The sequence below is a fragment of the Nannobrachium achirus genome, assembly GCF_963921795.1.
Source record: "Nannobrachium achirus genome assembly, chromosome: 15".
In the NCBI taxonomy this organism is placed as follows: Eukaryota; Metazoa; Chordata; class Actinopteri; order Myctophiformes; family Myctophidae; genus Nannobrachium; species Nannobrachium achirus.
This window is the reverse complement of record NC_137822.1, coordinates 32,503,371-32,522,762: the sequence shown is the minus strand read 5'-3', so window position 1 is coordinate 32,522,762 and position 19,392 is coordinate 32,503,371. Positions and strand designations below refer to the sequence as shown.

Here is a 19,392-nt window from a genome sequence, read left to right as displayed (position 1 = left end):
ACAAAGGTTACTATGCATTTTTGAAAAGCTCTGTAGATTATATTTTGGTATGACCCTTTCTGAGACACAGCTAAATTGGTGTTATCAGCTGCTGAAGTCGGTTGTGAGCTTGTAGATCTTCCATTTTCAGCAAAGAGGTTTACTGTAGAGGAAAAAGAGACTAAGTACAGAGTGACAGGTCAAGTGTATTAAGTATAGATGGTTCAAGTTGTTAAATATCTAAAAACACAAATTGACATGAATCAAAATACACTGATGATTGTGCAGTCAAACGATGGAATCTATGAACAGATTGTGGGGGTCCCTGCTTCATCTCTCTCTCAACTAAGAGGTCCTTAATTGGCCTGAAAACGTTGAAGACCCCTGCCATATAAGGGGGCGTGTCCCATAATGGCAACACCCGTTAAGGCAAAGCCCCGTTAATGCAAAATGCAAGTGTACCAACATGGTTTATAGTAGTACCTATAAGGCAACATTTTCCCAGTTTGCCTTATCAGGGTTTGCCTTAATATAAGGACGATCAAGTCATTGCCGTCCTCCATGATTGGCCAACCCTTTGTGTGACGTCTTTGCCTCCAATAACCAATATAAGCGATATCTCCCAAATCAGGACTCAGTGGTTTCTCAGAGCACGGTTTAGTGCATCTAGAGGATTCCAGCGTGGGAGATGTTCTGCTGGACCGTACATGTGAAGAGAGGACAACAACCATTTGGTTTTCCAACCGTAGCAGTAGAGAACGAGGTGTACTGCTTCGGAGGGCCCTATGATGGCGACCAGATTGATGTGCACGTTTTCAACATAGAGTCTTTGCGCTGGAGGAAGCTCACCCCGGTGACAACAGGAAGAGAACGTCACCTTGAGGTTCCATCCAGGCGCAGGGGCCACACAGCTGTGCTGATTGAAGATATTGTCTATGTCTGGGGAGGGTTTCCTTACTGCAAATGGCTTTATACATTTGATGTTGACGCCCACAGATGGTTCAAACCCAGGGTTTCTGGGTCCCTTCCAGGGAAGAGATATAAGCACACAGCCTGTGTCTTGGGGAAGGCAATTTATATTTATGGAGGACAACCTACTGGAGGACACCCTAATGACATCTACAAGTTGGAAACCACCACAATGGTCTGGTCTTTAATTAAGAGAGGAACTCCACCATATGATATCGAAATCGATATCTGTGCCACCATCATCGGGACAAAGATGTTTGTATTTGGAAGCGAAGGAGGCGAAACCATTAGTGTGTTTGACACAGAGACCAACCGCTGGATGAAAAGACGTTCTGTACATGATCAAGGAGAACTTTGTGAGCATTCAGCCTTTACCTACAACGGAGCGCTGTACATATTTGGTGGACTGAACGATGAACACCAGGACTTCAATGATCTGTGGAAATTCAGTCCAGAGACCTTCCGCTGGAAGAAGGTTGAGCCCAAAGGGAGAGGACCGGGTCTAATGTATAGCATGTCCTGTTGCATGTTGGGAGATCGTGTCATCCTCTTCGGGGGAGAAAACACACCTGATGACCTGTTTATCTTAGACTTGAGTCCTAGTCTGAAGACGTTGTGCAGGATATCAGTTATTCAGTACGGTCTGGAGCAGTCTGGACTCCCACACAACATCAGGTGGGAACTGGCGGCTACAACTCGCAACATGGAGGACCTTCTCGGACGACAAAAGAGAGGAATTAGCAAGGATAAACAGCGGAAAAAGAAACCTGGGGGAAACAAGAATATACACAAAAAGAATCACACCTAGTGTGAAAGTGAGCGGTGCTGTAAAGCTTGGACAATGTGACCCTGGGGTCACACACACACACACGCACACGCACACACAATATAAAGTGCTTACTCAAGTAGGCTACAGTAGGCTACTTGAGTACTTAGTTACTTCCACCTCAAAATATTTTTTCAAACATGTTCAAAATAGCAGTTGTGAGCTTTTAGACTGACAATTGAACTTATATATATATTATATGTTTTAATATTGTACTGTATAGGTTGAAGACCACCAAATAAATGAATACTCAGCATTCTGATATGTGCATTTTAATTTTTTTTATTCAACTGATAATGGTTTCTGAATGGGCTGATGGATTGATCACATACAGGGCAAATGGCCAGCATATTTCATATTTTCACAAAAAGCTATTTGTACAAAACAAGAAAACCATCAGTAGGCCTATAAAAAAAATACTAAATACCAATGATCAGTCTCAGCCAGCTAAGGCAATCATATTGAATGATGATAATCAGAAATTAAAATTCTAAAACATAGCACCCAAAATGAATCATTAATTGCAGCATTTACCATGGTTGATTTGAGATACCTCGACTTCGATCAAAGACAGTCCTAGTGTGACATGTCAGAATGTAATACATAACAATTCTGGCATCATATTACAAGAAAAGGCGAGACAGCCACATGCATACAATCCCTCACAGTCTGTGTCTTAATAGACCCACCACACACACACACACACACACACACACACACACACACACACACACACACACACACACACACACACACACACACACACACACACACACACACACACACACACACACACACACACACACACACACACACACACACACAAAATGCAGGAATCTAACTGTTCAACTGAAAATATGATGAACTGCACGGTCTGTTGCAGCCACTTCTTTGCTGCAAGAGAAGCTTTTTTTTTCCTGTGAAAGAAATCAGACTCTCTGGGCAAGTGCCTTTACACTATTGGTTCTCAAAGTGGGTCCAGGGACCCCAGGGGTTCTGATCAAAATCAACATCATGCTGACTATTTACAAGGGGCAATTCATCCAGGGATCAGATCATTTTGATTCCAAGCCCTTGGTTTTAAGTCCATTGTCTCTCTGTTGTCCGAACTAGGCTACAATAAAGATGTCCGGTGTGCCGTCTGCTTCAAAATAACTTTATTGACGTTGTCAACTAGTAGGTGTCCTTCCCGACACCAGGGTAACTTTTTATCAATGGATAAAAGGCTCCCTGAGATCTTAACCCATTAAAATCCGGAAACCATCTGTCTGCATCATTTTAGATTTTTGCTTTGGCTATTGAAAAATAGCAGATATGCAAGCTGCAAGCTTATACATCTGCTATCTGTGAATATTTTGGAAGAATCCTGAAAGTGTGAGAACTGATTTAGAAGGCATTTGTATAATGGGTCTCAGGTCTGATGTTATTTCACTGTTTTTAGAGCATATCCGTGGTCATAATGGAGATATACCGCAGGCCTAGATACCAAAAATAAATTAAATTTGTGTATTTTTGTCAAAAGTCCCCAAAAGTCCAATCTTTATTATTCCCCGTCAAAGAAAAATGTATAATGCGTGATTACATCCGCAAACCCTGTTGAATAATCACGAATCATGAATTAATTCACCTGCATGATTACAACAATAGCCCAATGTTCCTCCGCATGCAGCTGATTATCATTATGGAGACACTGTTGGGCTGCTACTCTGTTCAGAATCTAATTGAAGATGATGGCCAGCTGGTGCATTACAAACATTTTTGTTTTAAACTTAAATATGTATCTGAAAACATTTGAAGTGAGAAATGGGCAACATAAACAGAACGGGATGGTCGGCTGAGACTGAACCAGCCTCTGTTTTACTAGGAAACTTTAACTAAAACATTAAAAGTAAGAAATATTCAATGTGGTAATAGAAAGTTGATTCAGCACTCCTTTGTTTGGTTTAGATTTAGTTTTTGTTTCTCAGTACTGTTACATTCAAGTTATTTCTTTTAACAAAACATAAAACGCAACGTAATACAAAATAAAAAATGTATTTCTTTTGTGAGGGAAGAAAAAAAGCCCTTTTTCATTCCTGAAGTGGAAACCTGACTGATAAAATGCCAGAAGCGGTTGTTTAAATGCTTCTAAATAAAACTAAAAACATGAAAAAAAACACGCTGTGTAGACAACAGCATCAGTGCCCATGTGTATATTATACCATACCTGAGACATGAAGGACATACAAGAAACTGTAAAAAAAAGAAAAAATGTATTTGAACGAATGTGACTTTTGCCTCAAATTTTAGCCTACAACAGAAGACATGGTGAGAATAACAGCCTTCAAGTATGCATGAGATGAAATGGCTGTCATCGTTCACTGCTTTAATGTGGAATTGATTCAGGATTGCAGTGAAACTCAATCAGCACCAAAAGAGAAACCCAACATGGTTCACTTACAGTAAGCAGTGGTCTTAAAATAAACCCCTCAGAGGATGTTTACTGGTGGCCATTGGGAAATACACAGTAAAACCTACAGTTAGTTAAAGGAGCTATAGTCAACTTTTTCATTGTAGGGCCGACACTTTGTTTACATCCTAGTCTATAGACTAGAATGTAAACAAAGTGTCGGTCTGACAATGGCCAAAATGATTATTTGATCATTATTTTATGCTTTTTGTGGTCATTTTTGAATAGAAACACATATATGAAGCTTATTTTTTTATAAAATATTTTCGAAACATTATTTTTATTTTAGCATCCGTTTTTCAAGAAAAAGTTGACTATAGCTCCTTTAACCCTGAGGATTTTACGGCGAGAATAATAAATGGATCCGTCCAAAAGGGTCAATCGTTACATTCACAGAGTAAAATGGACACTAATGATTTTACTCTGTACTGTAGCTGTGACCCTAAAAGGGAACACATTGTTGAGAGGCCAAAACGGTCATTTAGACTTGATTTAAAATGTACGACTTGACTTTTATAACCTACATGGCTATTAACAGTAGCCTAAATAGCGTTATAAACCACTGTGGTATGAAAAACAAATGGAAAAGAAACTGTTATATAACTAGACCAGGTCAACCTGGTTGTGCCAGACCCCCTGTCTGTCATCATCATTTATGACATCATGCCTTTTGTAGGCATGTCATCATCATGTCATCATCATATATACCCTTTATATAGAAAACCCGGACCGACATTTGCTTATGTAGGCCTACCCATTTCATGGGTCTGGCAAAAAGATAAGAAAAAAACATACATTTGTTTTTTTAAATTATTCAGTACAATTTAAAGGTCTCTGTAAACAAAACCAATTGTCCATAAAAAAAAGGGAACTCGTGGGAGACTGGTGATTCTGAAAGAATCGTTTGGCGTCTAGTCAGTCGAGTGGAGAGATATGATCTCCACAATAGGAGGAAATTAATAGCAATGCCCTCACAAAATGAGGACAGATTCCTTTTATCTCATGCCTAATTTATGCTCTGCGGGCCCGAAAATAACCGATCCGTAAGCTCATGACCCGTCATGGATTCAACGGATTGTGAGCATATAGATCGGATATTCTCGGTATTTAAGTATAAATCGGGCTCAAGTCTCCAGTTTTGTTTTTTAGGAGGCGTCTCCTGAACATACTAGGCTCATATCGTCTCTGTCGGGTGGAGACCTCATAAGTCCAAAACTATTACTTTTCAGGATTCAAATAAAAAAATAGCAAAAGTAGCGGAACTTTTGAACTTATGGATCTGCTACTTTTGATGCTGTGTGTGACGCTGTAGTATGATCAAGTAGGACGTTCATTTACAAAAAAATATTAAAAGTTTTCTAAGAGGTTTCTGCCCGACAGCAACAACATTCTGCATCTAAGCATGGCAGCACTGTCTCCGCTCCTTAGCTGAAACAGACTGGGCCGATGGTGAAGCCAAACTGGTGTGTGAAGTTTCCACCTCCCATTACCGCCACGTCTCTCACAGGGAGCAGGTAGAGATCCTCAAACTCAAACACGGACTCCCGGGGACCAGGAAGTGTATCTTCTCCAGGCTGGCACATAGGAAACACAATGATTCAGAGTGTTGTGTTTAGATTTTAAGTTCATCATAATCATTAACAGTTATTATTACTACATAATAGTACAGCACACTACATAATAGTTAATTTCATTAAGTGTCCCGCGAAGCTTGGCCAATGTGACCCTGGGTGTACAATCTTTGGAGTGCATCTCTCCACTCCGACATGTCTCCTTTCCGACATGTCTCCTTTCCGACATGTCTCCATTCCGACATGTCTCCTTTCCGACATGTCTCCACTCCGACATGTCTCCTTTCCGACATGTCTCCTTTCCGACATGTCTCCATTCCGACACTAACCCTATCTCTAACCCTAACCCTAAACCGAACCCCCATGGGAGTGTCGCCACTCCGACAATAAGAAGTCAATTTCGGAGTGGCGACATGTCGGAATGGAGAGAGCCTCCCCAATCTTTGAGCACTTTGTGCAAAGATGTAGGCCAGATGTAGACTAATGTGACCCTGGGTGTACGAACAGACAAAGCCAGATATTGGAGCTTAGCTCCTTCCAGGAGCACCGCTCAAAAAGGAGTTAACCACTTGAACCCAACGCCCATATTCTTGTAGATATATAATGACGTCACACCCTATACAGTACAGTTGTTTTCAGCCTTTTCTGGACCATGGCCCACTTGAAAAACAATTAAGCCAGGGGTCTTCAACGTTTTCAGGCCAAGGACCCCTTAGCTGAGAGAGAGACGAAGAAGGGACCCCCACAACCTTTTCATAGATTCTATATAGTTTCATTGTTTGACAGCACAATCGTCAGTGTATTTTCGATTCATGTCAATTTGAGTTTTCAGATATTTAACCACTTGAGCCGTCATTACCTAATAAACTTGACCTTTTGCTCTGTACTTAGTCTGCTCTTTTCCCCCTATACACCAAACCTCTGCGCCAAAAATAGCTGTTAATATAAAAAGCATTGAAAGATTTGGAGGACCCCCTGTAGTAACTCTGAGGACCCCTAGAGTTACTAAGCTAAAATGGGGTGCCTATGGTGCAAAAACAAAACGTACCACACAGTCTTTAAGCGCTCCCAAGTAGCTTTGCGTCCTTGTATCTGCCAGGAATTTGACATCTCTGTCCATCTGGCCTAGTTTGTGCCCTGGGTGGCAGGAGTAGGTAATCTTCTGGATGGCCGTGTGACTGTGAAGCCTCAGGAAGCGCATCTGAACCACGGTGGCAGCTGGGTAGTGAAACTGACAAGCAGTGGGATTTGGCCCATTAATAATAATATATTATTATCTACAGCATGACATCTCAAATGCTACTACTATTCATCATCATCATCATCATCATCATCATCATCATCATCATCATCATCAGACAAAACAGGTAGCAAACACAGATGTCCTTGACAGACAAAAGAAAGCAAGTGCTTGTCATATTTTCTGTTTTCATTTGACATTTTCAAGACATTTCAATCATTATGAAATGACGATAGAGTTGACAGCTCCAATCCCAATCATCCCTTCCACTTCAGTGCCTACTTCAGTGTGCCTTTTTTTTTAGGTAGGCCTACATATTGAGTCTACAAACATGGATGTGCAAGTTCACATACCTGGAATCCCTGGTCTAGCTTGCTGAGCCACTCGAAAGAACCCTCTGTAAAGGAATCCTCCATCCAGTTTCTCATTGGCATCTGGAGACAGAAAGGAAGTCAGACATGCCAATTAGGGCTATGAGACCTTTGTATCCCAAAGGACACTGATACAGTGAAAGCAGTATAGGAACTTCTGATTAGCATGCAGCCCAAACCTGAACCAGATACATTTGATTCCCTGCTTAGAAATGCATTCTCTCTCAGGTGCCCGAGACCATTATTATGCAGTGTGTAGGGGGAACAGAATCAGACAGGTTTAATTTAAATGTTTGAATGTTCATCTGTTGTGTGAGACAGTTGAGTAGTGAGAGAGAGAGGTGCAATTTGTGTCGATTTCCTTGTTGGGAACTGAAAGTAGAGACGCACATTTCTTTAAAGATTATTTTTTGGGGGCTTTTATGCCTTTATTGGATAGGACAGTAGACTGACAGGAAATGGGGGGAGAGATGGGGAGTGACACGCAGCAAAGCGGGCACCCCAGAGACGCACATTTCAAGTTTGGCATTGGCTATAATAGAGGCTGAAGCCGACAAAGCTGTGTGCGACACTTGATAGAAAAGATTCTGCCAATTTTGAGGTCAGACGTCCTTCTCCAGTGGTCTGTGTGTGTGTATGTGCACGCACATGTCTTCTATCTACGCCCCCATTTGATGTTGGTGAGAGCCTGGCACTGTCTTTTCAGAGCCTGTACGTCGGACCACTCAGACTCCAGATGGCTGTCATCGTCTGCCTCCTCCAGTTTAGTCAGCTCCTGCCGTCTCCTGTAGCTGTGAAGGATTAACTCTTTCTTCTGCTCTTCCGTGATCACGGGCTCTCTCGCCGGCGCTCCTCGGCCACTCCTTTGGATTTTCACGACAATCTTGGACTTCTCATTTTGGCCAATGTAATCCCGTAGCTTCTTCCCCCTCTGCATCTCCTTGCCGGCCCACCACAGCTCACACTCGTCCTCCGTGATCACCTGCAGGGAGGCCTGGGTCCCCGAAAGGTCTTCCCGGTTCTCGAGCTCCATCCTGATCGGGTCGTGGGGAGGCAGCCCCGTGGGGTAAACGATGGTGACCGCGCCCCTCAGCTGGTCCAAGGCTTCCTTCACCATCTCCATGGTGACACAAACGTTGGCCAGCGCGTGGTTCTTCGAGACCAGCGCCTTCGCCGCCTCCACCGTTTTCAGCAGCACCTCTTGCATCTTCTCGTTTGGACCGCGTCCATTCCTCCGCCCCGTCTTGTCCCTGCTCAGCGCTGGACCTCCACTGGGGACGCACCTGTCCTGCCATTCGTCCTTCAGTCTCAGGTCCACGATCTGGTCGTGGGTCAAGCCCTGCATGTTGGGAGGGAGTGTGACGCCGTGGGCCGCCAGCTCCGGGATCTCTGAGCATATCCTGTCCACTCTGAGTCTCTCGTTGTAAACGGATGTGATCTGCTGGATCAGGGTCTCCAGCGGGACATCCACCGTGGTGTTGAACAGAAATTGGCTTTCATCCTCCCGTTTCAGATGCAATTGCACCATTTTGCAGTCAACAGAAGGAACACAGCGCTTTAACCCCCTGGTCCTCTCCCAGTGAATGACAGAATAAATATGTTTAACACAATATAAATCCTACATTTATATTCAACTTATTTTTGCAGCAGTGACGTCAGAGTTAGTTCCAACCTCGCATTGTCATTGGCTGAGGCATTGTCAACAGAAATACACAACTCAGGTACCATTGTGTCACAGCAAAGAGCGCCAACTGGTATATGTTCCATACATACAAAACATGCGGTCATACTTTAGGGCCCTAAGATCTCCCATTGGCCCTTTGCCCACTAAATTTGTTAAATAGTATTTTGGAGCTGATCTTAACAGCATGATTTACATTTGAGCTAGGCACCGCATCCTTGCCATTCCAACCCTAACCCTTTTCCTTTATTGAGCACATAGTAAATGTTACAATTCCTCAAAAAAATAACTATTGCCATGGCAACATGCTCCCAGCCAGGATTGTCAGCATGGCTGGTGACGTCACCCCATGCCACATTTTATATTTATATAAAGGCTCATTGGATATTGTGACCAGTGTTAATTTTGATAACTGATCTGATGTAGTCTTAGTCTTTTGAAAAACAGACATTTAGTTTTAGTCTTAGTCTTAGTCTTCTGAAGTTTTTTAGTCTTAGTCTTAGGAATACATCTTAGTCTTTTAGTCTTAGTCAACAATATTAACACACATATAAACATTTAAACACACATATAAACATTTAAACACACATTTAAAAACATTTAAAACACATATAAACATTTATTTACATTCTGAAGATGTATGAGACCATGAATGGTGACAGCTCAGCTGAGGTGACAGCTCAGCCACAGCCTGACGACAGTGAACGAATCCTGGATGAACTCTACACGGATTTCAGGAACCTGACGAGAGAACGGCGAAAGCGACAAGTGCACAACACCCATGGCCAGGAGGCCATTCGCAAACAACGACAGGAGATAGACAAGCTGCACAGACAGCAGAATGATGTTCAACAATGTCTTTTAGATGCTCAGAATGAGCAGGACGTGGAGCACTCCCAGAGGCTCACTCTCATACTGGAGATGGCCGCAATAGACAGCGATTTTGAGAGAGAGAAGCAGTGCCAGACAGCGCTGGAGAAGGAGATCGCCAACATGTCGAAGATTCTAAAAAAGAAAGCCCACACAAGTGAGAAACAGAAGTCCCAAGCCTGGGAGACTGAGAAAGGCATACGGACCCTAGACGACAGGCTGGACGTAGCCCTGTCATACTTCAACGAGCAGATGCACCAAAACAGCCATCTGAGAAATGAGCTGGAACTCTTGCAAAAGGAGCGCCTCCATTTCCAGGAATTTTACCACAGGCTAGAACAGGAGCTGCGGGAGATCCGCAAGGAGGTAATGGACATGATCAACGTGACCAACACGGCGTACGACGGCAGGGTGGAGGCTCAGCGGAAGATGGCCACGATGAGGGAGAAGGACGCCGGGGAGCTAGCCCAGCACAACGTAGAGAAGAGGGAACTGGGACTGGTTCTTGCACGCCGGCAGTGCCTCAAGGAGTTCACGACCACCAAGTGCCTCCAGGGGATCAGCCCGGATGAGGAGGAGAAACAGTGGATCAAGGATGGGGGGGAATCCGTGGAAACGCTACATGCAGTGTTTCTGAGAATCAAGGCGGTGACGGGAGAGTTCGACATGAAACTGGACATGGTGGTCAACAGGTACGTGCAAGGCAAGAAGAAAAACGAGAACCTCAATACCGTCATAAAGAATCAAATCGACCAGACTGAGAGACTGAGGAAGCACATAAAGGAGGTGGAGGACGAGATGGCGCGGATGAGACAAGAAGATATAAGAGAGGAGCGCCTACACCTGTCCAAGATGAGGGAGACGGCGGCCAGCCAGAAGGACTTGGACGCTCTCATTAAAAAGGCTGTGCTCAAGCTGGGCAGCACCAATGGCCTCATGGAGCAGATCAAAACACTGGTGAACAGCATATTGATGAACATCGCAGATTCGGAGAAGTTGACGTTGGACGAATCCAACCCCGGAGGGATCATGGACGACAACCTCATGACTTACCTGCAGCTGGTGGAGAAGAAGACCACCGATCTGCTCAACTGGCAAAAGTCCTTCCTACCCGATGAGGAGGAGGACGAGGAGGAGGTGTACGAGGTGGACGAGGCAGCCTGACAGAGCAGCGCTTCCCGACCTTCAGTGGACACGGGCTCACTTGCGCACCAAATGCGCACCACCGGCCAAGTCGTGTTCCGGCTTGGATCGAAGGAACCAACGTAGTACACACTTTAAACACTTAAACCCCCACATGGTCGAGCGGAGTCCCTCAAGGCTCTATACTAGACTAGTGTCTGTTATTGTGGGGAAAGCTTTAGCTGAAAATGTGCAGGCCGACAAGCTCACAACACGTTGTAAGCTTGTCGATCTGCCATTTTCTGCAAAGGATTTCCCCACACTACAGATGCTGGTGATTAAAGGGATACTTCACTTTCAAACATGTTTGGGGTCATTTTAACGTCTACTCTGGCTTTTGTGTTTCACCCCAGACAGTTTTTAAATTAAAGTTGCTTAGCTTGATTCACTATTTAGATATTTGATATTCATTTAATCAGACAACCACAAGTAATATTGTACTTGGAAAATATTGTTTTCGGTACTTTTACTTCTCAGAGGACATAATACAATATTGTACTTTTGATTTTACTCCACTTAATTATTTAGAAAGCTTCAGTTAATTAATAGTTACTTTTCAGATTTTGATTATTATTACAAAACGTTGTCTTTTTGAGTAGCTAATCTACAAGCTCACAACACCTCATGTTGCTGTTGGTATGTGACACCGGCCGTTAACTATCTCATAAATCAAGAGGTTATACTGTATGTGAGGTTAAGATATGTTTTCATTCGATGCGATTACTGTATATAAAGTAAAAGCAAAGACATGTTGTGCGCTTGTAGATCTGCTATTTTCTAACAATTTTTATACATTTTAAAAACGTGTGAAATTGTGGACATTCTGCATTCTGTGGACATTCTGCACAATTTTACTTTTGGTATTTTAATATATTTTGATATTTTATACATTTACTCAGGTACATTTTGGATACTGGAATTTTACTTTTATAGAGTATTAACAATTGAGTACTAACACTGCCCCCTTCCTATAAACCCTTGTAACTTCAAACTTCTAACCATGTTAGACTCCTTTAAAACACACGTCCCTGGTTCTGGACTGGTGACTGATATTATCCTTCTAATCTAATAAATGAGGGGGGGGGACATGTTTTTGCAATTTCCGTTTTAATTTATTTATGGATTTATCTATTTATTTATGTATTTATTCATTTAATTTTTTTAAGTAAAGAAAAGCTAAAAGCTAAAAAGAAAAACACGGCTCCCTCATGCATTAGGTTATTATTATAGGAATGGAGCATGTCTGATAAAAACTAGACCAGGTCAACCTGGTTGTGCCAGACCCCCTGTCTGTCATCATCATTTATGACATCATGCCTTTTGTAGGCATGTCATCATCATGTCATCATCATATATACCCTTTATATAGAAAACCCGGACAGACCGACATTTGCTTATGTAGGCCTACCCATTTCATGGGTCTGGCAATTAATATCTAAATACTGAATCAAGCAACTTGAAACACAAAAAGCCAGAGATTTTAAAATGACGCCAAACATTGAATGTGAAATATCCCTTTAAGTTCCTATTTATCAATATTAAAAGGCAAAATATACCATGTCATCATTTCTTAATACGCTCAGTCACGGCCCACCTGTGGGTCCCGCCCCACAGGTTGGGAATCACTGTGATAAAATGAGCTCTCCTTCAGGCAAGAACAATGCTACAGAGTCATGGTAGGTAGAGAGGTCAACCCACCAGACAGCAAGAGAAGGCTCCAAGAGTTACTGACCAGAACAGGGGTCTTCAACGATTTCAGGCCAAGGACCCCTTAGTTGAGCGAGAGATGAAGCAGGGACCCCCACAAGCTTTTCATAGATTCCTTATAGTTTCATCGATCATCAGTGTATTTTGGATTCATGTCAATTTGTTTTCAGATATTTGACCACTTGAACCGTCAATACTTAAACTTGACCTTTCACTCTGTACATACTCTGCTCTTTTTTCCCCTCTACCTCTACACCAAAAACGCTGTGAGGCGTTGTGAGCTTGTAGATCGGCTGTTTTTGGCTAAAGTTCTCAGAATATGGACGTTAGGGTTCAAGTGATTAATATAAAAAAGGAGAAAAATCACTCAAAGACTTGAAGGACCCCCTGTAGTAACTCTGAGGACCTCCTAGGGGTCTCGGACCCCCCCCGTTGAAGACCCCTGGATCTGAATATTTTGCTGTCTTATCTCCTTTTGTATGTTCTTTTTTGTAAATTAACCACAGCGTCACACAAAATTGACATTATCATGTGTGTGTGTGTGTGTGTGTGTGTGTGTGTGACACACACACACACACACACACACACACACACACACACACACACACACACACACACACACACACACACACACACACACACACACCATTGGCTCTCATTGACTCATTTTGTAAACACTGTCTGGAGCAGTCTGCATTCAACATGATCAAACATTACATGGAATTATCAAAACTGGACATACTTTTTGTCCTGATCAATGTGCACCTGCAACGTTGATGGCCAAATTGGATCGAAGTTTTTTATATTCTATAATTTTTCAAAAGGTAATGAAAAACCCGGCATAGACTGCCAGAAAGAGAGATAAATAAATCAATCAATCTGGCAGTAAATGAGTTAAAGAGTTTATTTCAATGGGCGATCGCTCACGCTCGCACATGACCACTCCACTAGTTAAAAAATCTACATACAGCACACCACCACTGTTCACACGGGAGTGATTTTTTTGGGGGGGAAAACAGAAAACCGCTTTGGACATCGGAGGTTTCCACCCAACAGAGACGATATGTTCTTTGGAGGCCCTGTCGACGTAAAGGCCAATCTATGCTTTGAGCGACGTGTGTCGAACGGCATGTTGCTCAACATGTCTTTTGGAGTCTGTGACTCGCCCACACGACAATGCTGCCACAGAATGTAAACAAGGAAGTTAATGTAGTCTCGAGCATCATCCCAGCCAATCACAGTACGCAACATTTTATGAAGGCATTTGCAACATTACATTTTTTCAGGTACATGGCACAGTCAGCGGAGGTCCAACGTGACGATTCTTTTTGACGTTTTGACGTGACATTGGCGCCGCTCGATTTGCGTCTTTGCTTTGACTTTGCATTTAATCGTGTCGTATGAGAAACATCTCAACGTTCTACATAACCTCCTGCTTTATAAATAGATTAAGGTCACACACCAACCAATAGCTCAACACCTTGCACCTGAGGTATTTTGTGCTTGTAGATCTGCTATTGTCAATGCGGGACATAAATCAAGCACTACAGAGCTCTACTACTCTTTTATTATGATAAGAATCATGTTTTTTTATCATACTAGGTGTAAAAAAAAAAGGGGATGCATGAAGCCGGACAACAAAGTCAGCTACCAGGTTGGACTTCCCTGGCTTGCTGCAAGGCGAGGTACCACCCGGTTATCCGCATATTCACGCCCTTCACCCTATGCAACCATTGGAGTGAAAACAGGAGAGAATCCGGTAAAAGTGGCCATATTATTGTCTTTTTGTGTCATTACAAATGCTAGAAGCTCGCGGCCGAGTGTCTAGTCGGCGACCTGGCCAACTCGGGAACGATGTAAATAGGGAATGAATGCCCCGCCCTTTAATGCAAACCCCATTATACCTGTTGTCATAGGACCTGTTTTGACCATCTGTTTGTCCTGTGTCCATTTATGCCCATATATGGAGATATCCGTATCTGTTTGTCTGCGTCCATTTTATGCCCATATATGGAGATCTCTGTATCTGTCTGTTGGGTGGCCGAGCGTCTAGTCGGGGACCGGGCTACTCAGGAACAATGTAAATAAATAGGGAATGAATGCCCCACCCTTTAATGCAAACCCCATTATACGTGATGTCAGAGCCTTGAGCAAAGGCCGTCGGGATCGGGACTCAAACCTGCGGCACACTGTCAGGATACATTGAGCTCAAGTGCCCAGACCGCTGGCGTAGCGGTCCAGGCCATTTCTTTCTGTCCTCATCGTAACTTGACACGCGTCCAGAGAATTCGTCATCGCGCAGCTCAGAAATCCATCATGTTCTCTCCTCTGCGTTTCTTCTCCTGGGACTCTGCCATGGCCTTGTTGATGGTCCTCTTCATCTCGTCATCTCCCTCATGGTACATTTTCTGTATGATATTCATGATAGAAGACCCCGGGTCTGCGTTGTTCTCATCCATAGCAGGCTTAGCGTCTTTCTTCTCTTTAGATTGCCTTTCAAGCTGCGTGAGACAGTCCCAGTTCTTCTTGACCGCCAGCTTCTTGCACAGGACCATGACCTTGTCTGCCTTTATCTTTTTAAAGCTGTCCTTTGGCTCGATGGGGCACAGCAGATTCATTATCGTCATCTGGTGGTTCTTCCCCTCCAGACCCTTCACCAGCACAGAGAAGGAGCTCTCTGTAAAGCTGACCTCCACGTCTTCAGAGGGAATCTCGTGCACACCCTTCAGCGTGACGTAAATCTCAACGTATTTGTCCGTCTGGCTCCAGGCGTAGTTGGTGATCTTTACTGTGTATGCGGCTCTTGTCGTTTGGTCGGCCTCTCTTCTGGCCTGTTGCTGCCTTTTGGCAACAATCTCCTTCTCCACCGCACTCTGCTCGTATCTCAGCAGCTCCTGCGCTCTCCTCCTCTCTGCCTTCTCTAGCAGGGAGCCCAGCTCCTGCAGGTCTTCCTCCAGCTGCTTGATCTGTTCCGCTAGGTCCATCGCGTGAAATACAGTATATTGTTAATGGCTTTACTTGCTAAATTAGTCAACGGGACACGGTACGGTAGGTTTAACAGCAGTGTCGGGCTATAGTCGAACCACGCTGTTTTAAGAACAAATGTTTGCCCAAATGACGTCGATATGTCGTCACTGTGGCCCAAATATGGAGTTCCTCCGTCTCCAGGCTGGCATTGCATAGGGAAATCACACCGTTATTAGACCTGTCTGAGAATGACTTCAAATCAATATCACAATTATTTCCTTTGACACTCGGCAAAGGTCTTCCGGATCAGGAATCGAACCGGCGCCGCCGCCAGGCATCCATGCCTACGTGGTATGCGCCTGGATCAGTAGGCCAAACATGTTTGAATATAAACTTCAGACAGTGGTTCATGCTTACCTGCGACTCTCGAGGATGAAGGCAGGTTTGTTTTGAAGCTTCAGAAAAACTGCAATAGGCCAGTAGAGCATCAGCTGGACTTCCCTGATTGGGGTCGATGTAATACATGCCTGCAGAGAGGAAGCACAATGTCAACTGTGATATTCACATGTAATACATGCCTGCAGAGAGTACAATACCAACTGTGATATTCAGATGTAATACAGGCCTGCAGAGAGGAAGCACAATGTCAACTGTGATATTCAGATGTAATACAGGCCTGCAGAGAGTACAATACCAACTGTGATATTCAGGGACCAAGGCCTTAAATCCATAGCTATTCCCCAGAGGTGAAATGCATTACCTGTTCTGTGGTTCTCAACATTCTCAATATTTTAACTATTGAAAATAGCCAATCTACAAGCTCTTAACGCATGACGTGTTGAGAGCTTGTAGATCGGCTATTTTCAACAAAAAGAAAAAAAATGAAAAATTAAATATTTGCAATCATTTTTGAAACTCTAACAACACAATTCTTATATGGAGGGTCCTTGACAGGAAGAAGGCTGAGATCAGTGCTTTAGACCAGTGGTCCTCAACCTTTTCAGGCCGTGACCACCAAAAATAATCATATTTGAACTGGAGACCCCCCACCCTGACAAGCACTAAGAGTTGAGGCATTACATCTTGTATAACACGGTTCTAAAGTGAAAATAGCAGATCTACATGCTCACTGCTTGTGAGCATGTAGATCGGCAATTTTCACAATTTATGCCTCTGAATATTTGACAATTTGGCCAAAGTTTAATTTGTCATTTTAGAGGCATTAAAAAGTCCTTAAATTGTCACTTTAGAAATGTGTAGACTAGACACCCTCTATATACACTTAAACTTTATGTTGGTTTGTTTAGTGTTGAGAGAGAAAACAACGTTGCACATTAAGTTAATCATCTGGGGAAGCAGTGCTTTAGACCAGGGGTCTTCAACGTTTTCAGGCCAAGGACCCCTTAGTTTTTTTTTGTCTTGTATTGTGTAACATTTCTATTTTGATATGCTATGACAAAACAAGTAAGAAACACTAAAAACGGTCAAGTTATTATTATCCAGTATATGTTAGTGGTCCAGAGCTCCCAAAAGGTTGAGAACCAACCACTGATCTATTTTCTCTTACTTTATCCCACCTTCCATATTAAACTCATGTTAACTGATACTATACTAATGTGTAACATAATTTATGAGTGAGCAAACACCTGCCATTAAACAGCCACATGTCCTAATAATGATGACACCTTCTCCCTTTTTGAGGTTCTGACTCCCTTTTCTGTGAAATAGCTTGACCTCAGACCTTCCAGTAACTGACCACATTGACTCATCTTTTTAGGTCACCGGGTCATTTAATGCACTACTTCTCAAGTAGTGGTTCATCGACCACTAATGGTCCATGGCATGATTACAGGTTGTCCATCCCTGTCTTTTCTTGGCTATAGTGTGGTCAGGGACAGAGTCTCATGTCATTTTCTGCCTCCAACCTTGCCCTGTAAAAATACTGTAAAAATCTCTGGTTTAGAAGATAGAGACATTTTCGGCTATTTTGCCCCAGATGGAGAATTTCTCACAGTTCTTAGGTTGTTCCTTGGGGTCATATTGGCTAAGAACAGTTGAGATATTCTCTCCTAAATTAAGTGAAGGACCCCTTAGTTGAGGGAGAGATGAAGCAGGGACCCCCACAACCCATAGATACCCTATAGTTTCATCGTTTGACGGCACAATCATCAGTGTATTTTGGAATCATGTCAATTTGTGTTTTCAGATATTTAACCACTTGAACCGTCAATACTTAATAAACTTGACATTTCACTCTGTACATAGTCTGCTCTTTTTCTCCACCAAACCTCTTTGCCGAAAATAGCGGTTTTACCAGCTCACAATGCCTCACGCTTGCCTGGTTAATAAACCAGACCGAACACAACACCACCCCCTGGCGGTATAGAGGCTGGCAACGCCAGGCAAGCCTCACGCTGCAGGCTTTGTGAGCTTGTAGATTTGCTATTTTTGGCTAAAGTTCTCCGAATACAGACGCTAGGGTTCAAGTGGTTAATACTAGTAAGACGCCTCATGGGGACATGCGACTTCGTCCTAAAGGGCAAGGTTGTGCCAATTCTTGTCCATCTGGCCAGTGATGTATATCGGACCAGTTACCCATATATGGAGACGCCTGCATGATAGTCAACAATGTTATGTCCAAACATGCCCATATATGGATGTCTTTGATATTGATGACATCTGGACAGGGATCTCCATATATGGGCATAAAACGGACAAGGACGTAATTCATTTGCAAGTGTGATCTGGGAATGCCCATATATGGGCATGTTCTGACATCACATTGTCGACTATATATGGGCATAACATATATGGGCATAAAAGGCCAGAGCGTGATGTCAGAGTAGTAACTCTGCGGACCCCCTAGGGGTCCCGGACCCCCTGTTGAAGAGTCTTGCTTTAGTTTAGACTGACCGCTGGAATAGTTGGGGTGGCAGAACCACAGCTCCAGGCAGGAGGCGGCAGGGTGCTCCTTGGTGCCATCGGGAGGGTCGATCAGCAGCCTCAGGTCCTGCTCCAGAGACTCCAGCAGACTCTGGATCAGCGGGTAGTTGGGCTTATCTGACACGTACATCAGGTCCTAGAGCAACACACACACACACACACACACACACACACACACACACACACACACACACACACACACACACACACACACACACACACACACACACACACACACACACACACACACACACACACACACACACACACACACACACACACACACACACACACACACCCTTTTAATCATCATACGATAGATCAGGGGTAGGCAACCTTAGGCACGGATGCCAGCATTAGCCCTATTCACGACCCGCCCACTCAGCATCCCCCGGGTGCTGAAGTCCCGTTTTGAAGGGGTAAATCCTACTATAAGCCTATAGAGTTAGCACAGAAATCGCAAATTTAATGCAATTTCCGAATAGTAAAGTATAAAATACGGCTAGCATGATCAAGAACACAAGATAGTAAACGGCACAAAGCATTATAATTTACTTTACCGTTAGAAATAACGATTTGTTGGCTTTAAGTCCAGTATAGTTTCCCCTTCTAAATTGAAGTCAGCACCCGGGGAAAA

General features: G+C 43.4%; 2 protein-coding genes across 2 annotated transcripts; both read right to left on the bottom strand.

Annotated features, from left to right (window-relative positions):
* Nucleotides 1–8,060: 8,060 nt before the first annotated feature.
* On the bottom strand, nucleotides 8,061–8,933 carry LOC308298780 (cilia- and flagella-associated protein 298-like; the record flags this gene model as incomplete). The annotated part of the gene is made up of 1 exon (XM_080742453.1): nucleotides 8,061–8,933. One exon carries the CDS (start codon nucleotides 8,931–8,933, stop codon nucleotides 8,061–8,063), a length of 873 nt encoding a protein of 290 aa, XP_080598579.1.
* A 6,215-nt stretch (nucleotides 8,934–15,148) lies between these two features.
* Nucleotides 15,149–15,829, bottom strand: LOC308298781 (calcyclin-binding protein-like; the record flags this gene model as incomplete). The annotated part of the gene is made up of 1 exon (XM_080742454.1): nucleotides 15,149–15,829. One exon carries the CDS (start codon nucleotides 15,827–15,829, stop codon nucleotides 15,149–15,151), a length of 681 nt encoding a protein of 226 aa, XP_080598580.1.
* Between the last annotated feature and the right edge of the window lie 3,563 nt (nucleotides 15,830–19,392).